The sequence below is a fragment of the Juglans regia genome, unplaced genomic scaffold (assembly GCF_001411555.2).
Source record: "Juglans regia cultivar Chandler unplaced genomic scaffold, Walnut 2.0 Scaffold_681, whole genome shotgun sequence".
In the NCBI taxonomy this organism is placed as follows: Eukaryota; Viridiplantae; Streptophyta; class Magnoliopsida; order Fagales; family Juglandaceae; genus Juglans; species Juglans regia.
The window spans coordinates 1-14,751 of record NW_023361675.1 but is presented as its reverse complement, the minus strand read 5'-3'; the positions used below and the strand labels follow the sequence as shown (position 1 = coordinate 14,751).

Here is a 14,751-nt window from a genome sequence, read left to right as displayed (position 1 = left end):
AATATTTAGTTATTTACGTGACCACATTTTAGATATGTAGTTGTGGTCAAATGCGTTTGGATATTGAATTGAATTGAGTTGAATTGAGATGATAAAATATTGTTAGAATATTATTTTTTAATATTATTATTTTGATATTTAAAAAAATTAAATTATTTATTATATTTTATATTAAAATTTAAAAAAATTATAATAATGAGTTGAAATGAATTAAAATGAAATTAAAAACAAAAGGAAGAATTTATTAAATATATGGTCCTTGTTTTGCCGTCATCCTCTTCTATGTTTTCTTACTCTCACTTTTCATAATGTTCTTTTCATAGACCTTCCTTTTGAGGATGACCTCCCCTAACATTTTATATTTTTTATTTATAAATCTAGAACACACATACATATTATTTACATGATAAAATTAAATTTATAAAAATATTTTAATATAAATTATCTACATTAATAAATATTTTGTTTTTTAATTTTTATTTTTTGGGGCCTCCTTTGCTTTTGGTAATGAATGAAATTAAGAAGCAGTACAGTCTGTACAGCACCGTATAGTTCCAGTTTTTTGTCAGAAACTCCGAATTGGAGCATCTGACAGTCGGATCGACGGGACATCCTCCCAAAGCTTCGTGGCCCCACCTTTCTTTACAAAAAAATCTTCATAACCTCGTAACACTCTATACTCTATATTATTTTTAATTTTTATTATTTTTTTATTAAATATTTATTATATAAATAATAAATAAAAAATTTGAAATAATTTAAAAAGAATAAATTTTAAAATAAAATTTTAAAAAAAATTTAAAAGTTTTAAAAATTTTAAAAATTTTAAAAAATATAAAATAAAAAATAAGGTAGAAATTGTGTAGCTCCTTTCTTTGTTCGTTCGAAGCGCTGCTTTACGAATCACGGGTCAAAGTTTGCTATCACGGGTCAAAGAGTAGCATTATTCTTTTATATTTTTGATTAAAAAGTACTTTCTATACTGCAATGTTAGATGAACATTCGACACAGATAAACTGTTTTCCATCCTCTACAATCTTTTAGGGCATCTATGGATACTGAAAATTCTCAAAATTTATTATAATTTTATTTTCAGATATCATTAAATACAAAATATTTTTTTAATTTTTAATTTTTACGTTTTTAACTAATCATTATATAATTATGATTTAAATATAAAAATAAATATAATTTTTACAAACTTCAAAATAAAAATAATATATAAAAATAATATTCAAATAATTTTTTAATTTTATAATATTTTTATTCAATTTTTATTCTTTCTTTTATACAAAATTCTGAAATATTCAAATGTCCAAACATGTCTTTAATATAAACATAGAGTCTATAATATTAAATATTATTCATAAGAATATGAGTCCGAACATTAAATACACACGATACGTTTATGAGCGGTACGTCTGATCTGGGGCTGAACCACGTAGTCCACCCATTAGACTAGGAATGGGATGCACCACACCAAAGCAGACATCCCTCACCCTCGAAACCCAATCCCTCCCTCACCCTCGTCTTAGAGCATTCTCATTGGCTTGAGCAAATGCATCTTCAAAATTTAGTCAATATCACACTTTTTTACATTTGCCTATTCCATTTAAATTCAATCCCCACATTGGATTAACCATTCACATTCTATATAATACTAAAATATTATTATTTTAATAATTAATTAATTAAATTTATTTTTATTACATTTTATAGTTCTAACAATTAAATGTTATTAATAATTATATTCTAGTTAAATTAATATTAAAAAAAGTTATTATTAAATGTTAATAATAATTATATTCTAGTTAAATTAATATTAAAAAAAGTATTATTAAATGTTAATAATAATTATATTCTAATTAAATTAATATTAAAATTTTTTTTATTAAATGTTAATAATAATTATATTCTAGTTAAATTAATATTAAAAAAAGTTTTATTAAATGTTAATAATAATTATATTTTAATTAAATTAATATTAAAAAAGTATTATTAAATGTTAATAATAATTATATTCTAATTAAATTAATATTAAAAAAGTATTATCAAATGTTAATAGTAATTATATTCTAAATGTTAAATGTTAATTATATTCTAATTAATTTAATTTGTTTGCTTGGAGTGAGAAATTAGTATTTTAATATTTGGAGAATCAATTATGGTTCTCTATATTTGGCCAATGACTATAGCAAAAATGTAAATTATTTTGAAGATGGTCAATCCAATGTAGAGTTTTTTTATACAAGTTATCTAAATTTTAGATAATTTTTTCATTTGGCCAAACCAATGAGAATGTTCTTAGTGTTCTCTCTCTCATCAAATCCTCATCCCTCTTGCTCGTCTCTGTCTCTTTCATCAAATCCGCCGCCACTCAATGCCGTGAACGCATCGACGCCGACGCCGACGCCGTGAACCTCATCGGAGATCCCAAAAGCTTCACCATCTATGCCTAGAAAATCTCTCCCCCCTCAACACCGTGAACTTCGTTGGTGTCGATGCTGCGTTGTTTTTAATTCTACTTGTTTTTGGTGTGGAGGGACCTTGGCTTTACAAATGGGTGGATTATTGCTTGAAATCGGCTTGGATGAAATAACCCTGATGCATGGAATGTGTTACGAACCTTGTTGTGAATCTGGTTCTAATATGGAATGTAGATGCAGTATTGTATTAAGGGAACCAACGAGTGTAATGAAAGATTTCGGTAATGAAATAAGAGCAAGGCAGGGAAGGAGTTTGATAAATTTCCTCAAAGACTCGTACGTGTTTGATAAATTTCCTCATACACCCATATGCTCATGCAGAATAACAACCTAAACAAAATTCCAAAATAAATACTCCCTCTGAGCCAATTTACAATTTTATGTTTGCTCCAACAGTGGACAATATTCAATAGGAAAATGATTATACTCTAGTGCACAAATACACATGCCAACTCCAGACTGTGTTTATACTTGAGTTATGAGTTTATACTTGAGTTATGAGTTTATACTTGAGCATTAATGTTGTGTGGGATTTTCTGTTTATATTTGAGTTTCTGTTTCAATGGTAAAAGGAAATTAAGACTGTTTTGAGAATATTTGTAACATGCTTATAACATATTTTATCTATATTTTAGTAAATGAATAGTTCAAGTTCTAATTTTGGTTCAAGTTATTGGACTGCAAGAGGGAAATATGTGGCTAGTTTTGAGAGACCTTTTTACTACTGTGGCATTCCATCGAAGCTACGTATTTCTGGTAAGGATACTAGTTTTGGTAGAAGGTTTTGTTGTGCCAACTAGGGGTGAAAACCGACGTCGTTGGCGCGGTTTTTGGGCAAAACCGACGCCGACCGACGGCTGGAAAAATGGATGAGGTGCCGACCGTAACCGGTCGATGGCGAGGAGGACACCGATCGAGGCAGTTCTCTGCCGGTTCTCGGTCGGCGTCGGTTCTTTGGCGGTTCTAGTGAGATAATTATGAGAGAGAATGAGAGAGGGAGAGATGCATAAGAGAGAGAGAGAGTTATAGAAGAGAGAGAGAGAGAGGGTTACAAAGGAGGGTTCGGGGAAGAAGAAGATCGGGGGAGAAGAAGAACTCTTAACGAAACGACGCCGTTTCACTTAAGTTTAAGTGGAACGGCGTCGTTTCAGACTTATTATTTTGTTCTTACGTCCTTAATAAAACGACGACGTTTGGTTTAATGCCAAACGGCGTCGTTTCCAATATCATTTGCAGTACTTATTAACTAAAACGGCGCCGTTCAACTTAAACTTAAGTGGAACGACGCCGTTTTGATAAGGGTATATTAAAAAAAAAAAGATTTTATTATATCGGTCGGTTCAGCGGTCCGGTCCAGCTTCAAACCGAGACCGAACCGCTGAACATTGGTTTCTTGAAATTTCCACCGCACGCCGACCGGTTCTCCACCGATTCCGGCCGGTTCCTGACACGGCCGGTCGGTTCGCGTCGGTGGCGGCCGGTGCTGTCGGTTTCTGTACAGCCCTAGTGCCAACTATAAGAGCGACAAGCAATGTGACTTTTTTAAATGGATTGATCTTCAAATTGAACAAAACACATGCTGCAAGATGACGTTGGAGTTAGCTCAAGAAGGAACGATAGGATACATGATGAACATGTAAAGATTGAACAAGCCATGAAGAAGAAGTACAAGGGAACCTTGAAAGCATTGTTTTTATCATGGTTGTTTTTTTATTAGGATTTTTGCTATAAGTTTTATGTATCCAAGAAAAAATAATGTATGTCAGTCCTTGCAAAGACTCATCTAATCATTAAGTCACTTTTTGTAATGTTTAGAGCACTTTTTGTAATGTGGATTTTTTTTCCCTAGAGATGCTCATTTCCATTAATCTAGTTGTTGTTTCTTCTCATACTCATTATACTTCTCTGTTTTAGTACGCCCTCTCTGATATGTGATCATAACGGAGGCCCTTTTTTCCTCATTTGCGAGTTCTACTGCCAAATAATAAACAATGTTAGCTGCATTTTCTTTTGTCCCTTTGGTTGGCCCTTCTGTTTCGGAAGGCCCTCTCTAATATGTGATCACTCTTATATGTGATCATAATAAACAAGACGAGTGAAGACGCTGACTTTGGTAAACATACTGGAGGCATCAGCAGGACGAGTGAAGACGCTGACTTTGGTAAACAAGATGTCAATTGCGAGCCATTAAGGTCAGGAACTCCACAACATAAAAAACATAAAATCTAGTTGTTGTATTCTGCTCATGAACTCCACAACATAAAAAAACATAAACCCTCATCCACTCCACAAAAATGAAATCACAAGTTCCATAAAATCATCAATAAGTTACATGAAATCTCATTCACTACACAAAATAAAAAAACATAAAATTGAATTCACTCCATAAAAATAACAAGTTCCCTAAAATCACTAATAAGTTAACATAAAATCTTATTCACTCCACAATATCACAAAATAAGTTGACGAGCAATACATCCTTCTTCATTCACTGTAACATAAGCCAAAATTCATCCAGAATGCAAAAATTTCACTATTTCACTCCGAGATCATTCACTGTAACATAAAAATAAAATCAATTATAGTTGTTAAAAAATTATCACCGTAACATAAAAATGAAATCAATACAAATATCACATACAATGTACAACTGAAGTAAAACTAAAGATCCAAGTTCTGAGATATGTTGTAGTCATATGCCCAAGATCCCTACAACAAAACACAAATAAAACACAAGAAATAAGTTCTTAGATTAAAACGTATAAAACTAAAAAAAATTTGTATTGACTATATACCTCATTGAATGACAGTTATTCTTTGCATGTCCCTCGTTCTTGCAAATGTTACAATGTTTTTTCTTTGCTGGTTGAGTCTCTTTTGGATTCTTTGTCCGCAAAGAGTTTGGTCGTCCTTTTGTTAACACCCGTGGATGATCCTTTATTGTTTGTGAAAAATTTGATACAACCTGACTTCTTAACATTACAGTATCATTGGTTGACATATCTCCACCTCCTAAATTTTTTTCCTAAATATTTTCAATTAAAAGCAACTCTTTATGGATCTTGTCTAAGGCAAGAAAGATGTGGTTGGATTTTTGTATTGACTGTGACCCAAGTTCTGAAATCTCAAAAATTGCATCATTAACTTGTTTTTTCTCATAGTAGGATCATCCTATGTTGTCACATGTGCTTCAGAAGTTGGTATTTCGAGAATGACTCGACTCTTAGCATTGACTGTTCATCTCTCTAGAATATAATGTTGTGGCAACATATCTAATTTGGATTTCTTGCCAAAGACACATAGAATAAGCCTACAAATAATTCTCATAAACTCATACATGTGGTATGTGCATGTTGCATTCTCTTGTCAACTCTCCAATGTCACATAATAGATAGAGGTTTCTTTACCATGGAGTGTTATTCCATATGTCTTGCTTTCACCATCCCTTTGAAATTTGGTTGACTTGTATCGTTGGCTAAAGACTTCCTTGTATAGACTAAGACTCTCTCTTCTTCAATTTTGTGACACGTTTTCAATATTACTCTTGTAGATTTTGTTCGCATATCATTTTTTTTCTCTTTAAAATAACATGCATCTAAGACTTTCTCATATTGATGCACAAAGTCATTCAACATAGTGCTTGAACGAACATAATCCTTAAAAAAACTTGCATCCTATTGTGTGCAACCAAGTGTCATATTCCAATTCAGGTTTGTATGAAATTCTAGCTCCATAATTCAACAAAAGCAATAATTATTGGTAAAATACACTATCAAAGAACTGTAGCTTTGACAATCTAGATGTATTTTGCCAACTAATTCACAAGCACTTTCTAAGAAAATGGGAGAATTTTTTTTTTTCAAAACATTGCACCTTCAAAAAACAAATCATGGAAGACAACAGTGGTGCTTGCGTCAAGACTGCGTGGTGGCTGTGGCATTGGACTGCATGGCGGCTGTGGGTGGCGTTGGACTGCGTGGTGGTTGTGGATGGCGACAGACTACCTGGTGGCTAATTGCCCTGCGTGAAACTGGTTGGCTTCGGATTGGGTGGCTGCGTCAAGCTGCCTGGTGGCAGTGATTGGTGGAGAATATTAAAGAGCAAGCCGGAGCATCTAGTGGGTGGCTACGTTTGGTGGGTGGGTAACGAAACACTAGAGTGAAAATAGATTTGGGATATTTTGGGAAAAAATCTGATAGAGTGGTCCTCAAAACTTTTTACTAATATGGCAGTTGCCTATTGGATGTTGGTTTCACCTCAAAAGTATATGGTGCCGCTCCTAAGCGGAACCGATGATTTATTGCTGATTGAATTGTCCAGAAATAAAGAAATTACTGCGCTTTTGTACATAATGGGTATATAAAATCGAAACTTGTACAGGTATACTCCACACATTTCAAACTCTCGAGGCTTGTTCAGCATAAAGCCGGACAACATAGAAGACAATCGACAGAGAAATTGAGAAAACCAGCGAATAAGCTCATGTGCATTTTCTTCTTCTAACCCAAGCCAGTTCCTTCAAAACCATAACTGAGGCGGAGGTGATTTGGGTGAATTTAGCTAGAGCAAGCGAATGGCATGTCCCGAGAGGCGCCTTTTTCATAAACCATGTTGCTGCTATTGCATGCTACTGTTCAACAGCTATGCTGGCATCCTCCGCACGAGGGGGCCTCCACTTCCGATGAAAGATACCCTTTTCCACTCCTTGTTCAGACTTCATCTTCTCATCCTGGATCCTTAGCTTCTCATCGATAAGTTCCAGTAACTCTTGCAAGCCAACTCCAGTGATGGCAGATGTTCTGATATGCGCACCAGGCAGACCTTGAGAACTCAAATCCTTATCCATTATGCAATCCTTAGAGGGCTCGTTTGTTTTTACATCCCCAGCCCTTCCAGAAAGAATTTCTTCCCCTGTGGTCTCTTCATGAAGCCAGCCATCTGAGTGATCACTTGGTTCATCATCCAAGGTGTCTACAAGATCCTCAGGTGACTGTTCGGACATATTATCATCATCATAATCAACAATTTGTTCTGCCATTGATGGATCAGATGCCACATCATCTTCATCTCCTGAGATACTGCTGCTGTCACCATCTTCACCATCATCCACGCCCTCTTCTTGATAATCAATCTGAGCAATTCTCAAAATTCAGAAGCAACATGATTTGATAATCAATTTTTTCCTCGGAAAATTACACTTCACTCCCACTACTACTGTTTTTGCAATATGACCACCAAACTATTAAGTTGTCACTTTGTCCCTCAATTTGAAGCATAAGCTCGTTAAGATAATGCCCCACAAACTGAGGAACAAAGTGAGAATTTTGATAGTTTGGTGGTCAAATTGCAAATAGTAATACCTTATTCCAAACTTCAATCATATTCTGAAGCTTCTCCTCTGATACCCCTAACTGCTGAAGAACTTGCAACACTGTTGACCGGTGCTCATCAAGATTAGGGGCAGTGCAATCCAATACATGCTGCAAGGACAAGAGCTTCTATCAGACGAGTCATCATACAGAATATACTTGAATGATTTGTTCCAAGTTAACCATGAAAAATTCGGAAACAAATTTGGTTTGGTTATTGGCTCTGACTATTGCAGGACTAAGAAAAAAGGAGTGAAAGAAATATAACTTATTAAGGGATGCAAGCAGAACTCAAGACCTGTTCTTTCGTTAAAAATATCAAAGTTACATTCATTCCAGAGTAAACCATACCCTCACATGACAGCATGTATCTACAAAATCATCTGGATTCCCGTTCTTTCTTTAAGTGAACATTTATATGTCCTATGCTATACGAGGGGTTACTGATTAATTGACTTGTACAAGGAGAATAACATATAGTTATAATTCTATAGGAATTATCTGATAAGGAGAATGTATCGTATCATCATAAAATCTATAAAGAAAATTGACTATACATATAAATGTTTCGGCACTTCTTTTCCCATCTCGTCAACCTTAATTTTAGCAAAGCAAGGAGAGCTATGGACTATAAATCAGAAAGGTTAAATTCCAATCTCCAGCAATTAAACCGTACCACAAGCAGGTCAGCTTCCACCACTTCTTCTAAAGTTGCATGAAATGCATCCACTAACTACAAAAATAGATTGAATTAGCGACAGAAAGTAGCAATAATCAAAAGCAGTTGAACAGGCTTTTCAATTACCTGAACAGGCAAATCTGATATAAATCCAACCGTATCACTAAAAAGCACCTTCCTCCTGAAAAAAACACTTGATCAAATCAGTGGAATAATAACTCTAACAAGGTGAATAATAAAACTTATTCTCAAAATTCAATGCACTACAGAGAGCGGAACATATAACTCGCTACTGAACGTATTACCCTGAAGGAAGAATAACACTTCTTAACCTAGGATCAACTGTTGCAAACAAGCTGCCAAAAAACAAAGTTCTCATCACCAGTCAGAAAAAGGGGAAGAATTAGACATAAAAAATCAACAGAATTAAACACAACACGGAACATAAATTTCAATAAGATATTTCACACGACGGTTAAAATACCGAGCATCACTATAAAGATCACTGTCTGAGAGTGCACCAACCAATGTGGATTTTCCCTGTTATAAAAAATAATGCAAAAACATGTTAAATAAAAAAAGAAGCGTAAAAGTAAAATGTTTAGATTATATGCATAACAGCTATGAGGAGAAATGTAACTAAATTAAGAACACCTACAGCATTTGTGTACCCAATAACAGCAACAGTCTCTAACCCTTGCCCGCCTCCATGCCTTTTGCGAGCAGCACGTTGCAGAGCTCGTGTACGACGAACCTCTTCAATTTGTGCTAATAGACTATTTCTCCGTTCAAGAATTCTGGAATCATAGTTTCATTCAGTAAACATACTATAAATGCATGTCAATATAATCAGTAAACCACAGATCGAGACTCACTGACACAATTTGAAATGTTGTGTCAGGATAAAATTTAATTTTGAAGGGAAGGTCTACCTAGTCAAGTTCCTACAAATACGTGACGACATGCCCAAGGAAGATATCACTAGCATAGAACTTCCACATAGTAGAATGTTGAAACAAATTAAACGGTACATTGTTGAGGTCTTTTCCTTAGACAAGCCTATGTCCCGCATGAGGATACATGCACAGATGTTTTGACCACACTAAATTGAATTTTTCAGTTTCAAGCTGAAACCTTCACAGCTCCCAATAATGTCCATATTTATTATTACATCAACTTTCATCAGCCACAAAGATGAAGCCTATGCTCACGTGGGAAAAAAAGGCACAATCTACAGCATGTAGGAAGCAGTATATGGTTGAGGCATTAGTATCATGGAGCAAACCTTCGTCTTTGAAGCTGAAGTTCTGTTTCTCCTGCACCACTAATAAAGCCACGCCCCCCACTTCCTCTCCTGCAATGTTACCCCCCATCAGCAAAAAAGTGGTTCTTGCAATTCAAAGATAAACCTATACAAACACAGAAATGTGCGTACACAGAACATGGGCGTCTACAAGGATAGAGGTTCAGGTATGGTTACCTATATTCTTTTGAGAAGTCAGATAATTTAGATTAATGATCAGAACGAAAGAAATAAAGGCATTAAATCGAAGAACCCGTGTAGCACTTTGAAATTCAAAAGGATAAAATTAGCTGGAAGCAAAAGAAAGAGGTTCTTGAACACCCCTCCTGAATGTTACAATCAAATCTATAACTTCAAAGGCAAAGGGAGAAAACTGATGGAGGAAATTAAAAAATTCTACGTAAACAGGGCACGGAGCTACCTAAATCATGTCAAATAAAATTAAAAGTAAAAACAAAGGGGAGAAACTTAAAATCTGAGTTAATGAAAATAATGCTTTTAATGAAGTGCATCATTCAATCATTTGATGCAACATCAGAAAACATGACTCCTAAGAACTATAACTAGAATAAACCAGAATCTCCATCTGGACACTTGGAATATCGCAGAATTCTGTGAATAGTAGTGAAATGGTCTGTGAATAGTAGTGAGATGGTTAGAGTTAAGATGTTTTATTGGGTTTTGGAAAAGGAGAAAAAGTTTTATTGATTTTTGTGTTTTGTGTTTTGTTTTGAAGTTTGTAAAAGTTGAAGATTTAAAATTAAAAAGTATTTTGAGTTTGAGTGATGCTTGGTAAAGAAATTGTGAGAAGTTTTGAGAATTTCTCATCTCATCTTTGTTGCCTAACATGCCGTATAAGACCAATTTCCTCAGCTCAGTTGAATCTAAACCAAACAGGTTCCACGGCTTATTCTCAAAAACCCAACATCAATTTAAAGCAACTTTCTTTTTTCTCCAAAATATAGTTCACTGACACACCATTAAGTAGATACGGGTGTGTGTAACATGTACTTAGTGCTTGTCACCAAAATTTACTCCAATTATAAATACCCATCACTATTCTGCTAAAAAAAATTTGGCAATGTTCTAACCCGCGGGCACTAACAACTTCGGCTTCTCCAGTTGCTCCAAAAGTAAAGCGTCCATCTAGGCCACGTATGCGAACAAGTCTTGTTTTCTTGTATGTTAGAGCTGCTAATTCAGCCTATAAAGACAAAATAACCAAAATAAGGTTCACTGAAGCAGTTCTTCTCACTCAGTGACTTGAAGCTTAAGAAAAATATTAAAATTTCTCAAGTAAAAAGCTAACAATTATACCTGTAACTTTGCCTCCTTTGTAAAAGCATGAGCATTAAATATCTCTATTATAAGACCCACACGATCCAGTACAGGTTTGTCCCATGCTCGCTGCGTTCATAATGGTAACATGAAAGAAAAGAAGCAATGTAAGACCTTCCTTATAGAATATAAGCATAATGGGATTAAAGCTCTACTTTATTTTCACTTATAAAAGAGAAACTGAATAGGCAGAACTTGCCTCCAAATTCCGTTGCTGAACCCCGGAGAGTATCGTATTTACAAAAACGGCATCCACTTCACCCTGTTAAAATCTCCGCAGTTGAATGCTGAGAATTCCATGAATAAAAACCGAAAATCAAACAATGAAGGGAAAATTGAAAAAAGTCTCTTGCCTTTGATTCAGCAACATATAGACTGCATTTGATAGTCTCAACTGTCCCTGGACCAAAATATGTGTCTGAACCAAAAAAGAAATGATGATTAAAAGAATAGTGTTCAAGTGAAGTACAAATTATAGACCCAGCAACGGTATGGTTAGTATCTTTTTCACGCAAAGTTGTAGAATATACAACAAAGATAAACATCCACCTCACGCTAGTTCTGACATAAATCCATTTAAATCCAAAACAAAATGTCCAAAGAAAAATAATAATAATGTGAACAGTTGCCGTACTTTCGAGCTCAGCGAGAATTTTCTACCGAATAAAGAAAATAATAATAATCACTTATTAAATCCATGAGGTCAATGTTTCTCGACCAGTACGATATCAAAAAGTAATTTTCATTGGCAGTATGTTACAAATTCCCATCCTAATAATTAATTAAAAGCCCTTCCTAGAATTTGAAGAGTAAAACCCGTTTGGGATGAAGGTTAAATAGAGACCTGCGCGAGCCATATGAGCTTTGGCAGCTGGGTTTTGAACAACAACATGTGGGGGCAAGGCCTTTTCGAAGAAATCGGTGTCGAAGTATCCATCTCGCTGTTCTTCGAGAGAGTTGGCGAGGCAGAGAGCTTCGTTGAGCTTAGCCTGCAAGAAGGTATCGGGGCGAAAGCGGGGCTGTACAACGAAGAGCTTGGGAGGGGTTATGGTATCCCTGTTGAAGAGCGAGACGCGGTCGTTTGCTTCCTCCTTGTTCTGCTTCGAGGAGTACGAGTAACGCGAGGTGAGAATGCGGAATGAAGGGGAAGAGAGAGCTTGAGGAGTAGAAGGAAATGGTGGTTGTGGTGGGTTTGAACAGAGCGAAGAAGTTAGGGTTCGCGTGAGAGACCTGAGGAGGATTCGTCCGAGCGAAATGGGTCTGATCATCTCAGAATTTGAGAGTCAGATTCACAACTGCGACTGTGACTCTGTCCGTCTATAGAAGTGTGGAAATTCAATTGGAAAACGGACAGAGGTGTGGGTATTGGTAGGGGTTTTAAGTTCTTGAAAATTTGTTATTTTCATTATTAATTATAATAAATTAACTTCTTCTCTTTTTTTATTTCCTTTTTTTTAAAAAAATATAAAATTATAGAAGAAATAATATGGCCTATTTTAAACTTATAAATCTTAATATTTATTGATTCAATTTTCAAATTATTTTAAATTTGTATAAGAAATTTATTTTAAATTATTGGTTATTATTTTTGGATAGTAATGTATTTTCAAGCATCGTGAGAGACACGTTCGTGGATTTAATTAATGTCGTAATTCATACTCTCATACTGTTGTGTGCTGTTCAATTTTGCTGAGGAAGAGATCGATATTTGCACTCTATTAGGGTACGTAAGTTTCCAGTATTTCTTTTAAAACAATAGGTAAATCTAACAAGATATAAAAAAATTAATTTTTTAATAATAAATTTTATTTTTTTAAAAAAAATTATGTAAAAGTTACAGACTCTATAATTATATGCTCGAGATCGAAAACATGTGCCATCAATTCTGTCCATGTCCAACTATTGATGCTAGTGCTTAGAAAACTTTTTGGGTATTCTAATTTGTAACATCATATCCAAGTAAAATTTATTTGTTTTTATTTAGGGATTTGTTTGTTAGAAGCGATTTGGCACACCAAATCGCGTACCACACTCATATAACTTTTTTTATAATAAAAATAAATAAAAGAATATCTTATATTTAATATTAATGCGTAATTGATACGCAAAATCACTTATAAAAAAAATTTTCCTTTTATTTTATGGGTCCTCCGTTGGAACTCTACGTAAATCCATTTCTTTCCACCCATTTGACACCTATACTTCTAGGATACTAATTTAATTCTCTGCTACTTATTCTTTTTGGTTAATGGAAGTTTTGCTTGTTTGTTCTCTATGTATTAGTAAATGAAAAAGTCTTGACCCACTTAAGAAGTTTTGATGCTTTTGGAGACTAGTAATGCTATTCATCATCTATTTTCTCTTCATCTTTTTATCATCTCATTATGTGACATTAGATGATTAGAGATTATTTATTATATTTCACTTGTGAACCTATCATTTAATACCCATATATATCATTGGTTCTTATTGAGGTGTTTTACTTGAGATTCTAGGCAATAAAATTAAATTATTGTCATATAACGGTTGATGTGGCCGGATATAGAAATACAGAATACATTATGGATAGAAGATAATTATATATATATTTATTTATATCAGGAAACCTCTTCAAGGTAGGGCCCTTCGGACCTACCTCTGCAAAATAAATCTCGATCCTGTGCATTACAACCTCAAAAATTTTCCTATATGGAACAGGTTAAATCGTTGATTTTTCACCAAGAAGTATAGCCCCAAAAGAATGTTTATACCTATTCAGTATTGAACCTTAGACCTTGAAATGAGTGATACTCCAAGCCGCCTTTACCACTTTAGCCAACCCCTTATTAGCTCAAAAACAATTAATATATTATATATTTTCCTTTACAAGTTCTGGTTTTTTATAATTTTTCTTTATTGAGAGAGATAAAGAAAAGAAAAAGATACAAAGAAATCATGAAAACTTTGAATATATATATATCAATTGTCCAAAGCAAAAAAAGTATTGAAGAAAAAACTTTAAATTTCATTCATTGTCCATTCTCCGCTCATGATCATCAAAATTTCTTTGATTCATTTCCTCCAGAATTCAACAGACTTATTTTTAGAGGAATTTTAACAACAAACTTGAAAACCAAACTTGCAAACCAGTCACATATGCGTGCACCACTGCTTGAATCGCTGCACCAAATCCACACCCCGGCCGTGTCTCTCAAATTCCTACCACCGATCAGTAGTCCGAACACCAATTCCTCACTCCCCACGGGGTTGAAGTAGAAGAAGCTGTGCATCAAATACATCTCTTAATATCCAATTCTTGAGTAGCCTTCCACCCAAGATTTCAAAAAGCTTCCCCGGAAAAGCTAGCTCATGCTTTTAGTACCGTCTACACCTGTTCAAAATAAAACTGACGCCTTGTACTTCTTTTATCACCTTCTACGGCTGAAGAACAATATAGCGGTAGTTTGCCAAGTACTAGTGCTTCAACTAGTTTGCCAATTGGTATTGAGCCGGAAATTGCAACATACTCTTGTTGATTTGAGTTTGCAAAACTGTGACCCATACCTTGATTGTAAAAGGAGATTCCAGCATAGCTCT

The 14,751-nt window shown here is 34.5% G+C and overlaps 1 protein-coding gene across 1 annotated transcript; it reads right to left on the bottom strand.

Moving 5' to 3' along the window:
* Nucleotides 1–6,736: 6,736 nt before the first annotated feature.
* LOC118346110 (GTP-binding protein At3g49725, chloroplastic-like) lies at nucleotides 6,737–12,530 on the bottom strand. Its single transcript, XM_035687125.1, has 13 exons — nucleotides 12,020–12,530; nucleotides 11,529–11,593; nucleotides 11,375–11,437; nucleotides 11,155–11,244; nucleotides 10,929–11,041; nucleotides 9,820–9,888; nucleotides 9,193–9,331; nucleotides 9,019–9,074; nucleotides 8,840–8,890; nucleotides 8,661–8,715; nucleotides 8,532–8,588; nucleotides 7,847–7,966; nucleotides 6,737–7,617 (listed from the first exon to the last, which is right to left on the bottom strand). Exons 1-13 carry the CDS (start codon nucleotides 12,441–12,443, stop codon nucleotides 7,114–7,116), a joined length of 1,806 nt encoding a protein of 601 aa, XP_035543018.1. The 5' UTR covers nucleotides 12,444–12,530; the 3' UTR covers nucleotides 6,737–7,113.
* Nucleotides 12,531–14,751: the final 2,221 nt, after the last annotated feature.

Excerpts from the sequence above, each read along its gene's own strand:
- LOC118346110 (XM_035687125.1), bottom strand. The coding sequence starts at position 12,443 with ATGATCAGACCCATTTCGCTCGGACGAATCCTCCTCAGGTCTCTCACG. Across the intron at positions 9,889-10,928 it reads GAAGTTGTTAGTGCCCGCGG|GAGAGGAAGTGGGGGGCGTG; the intron begins GTTAGAACATTG and ends GTAACATTGCAG. Across the intron at positions 7,967-8,531 it reads TGGAAGCTGACCTGCTTGTG|CATGTATTGGATTGCACTGC; the intron begins GTACGGTTTAAT and ends TTGTCCTTGCAG.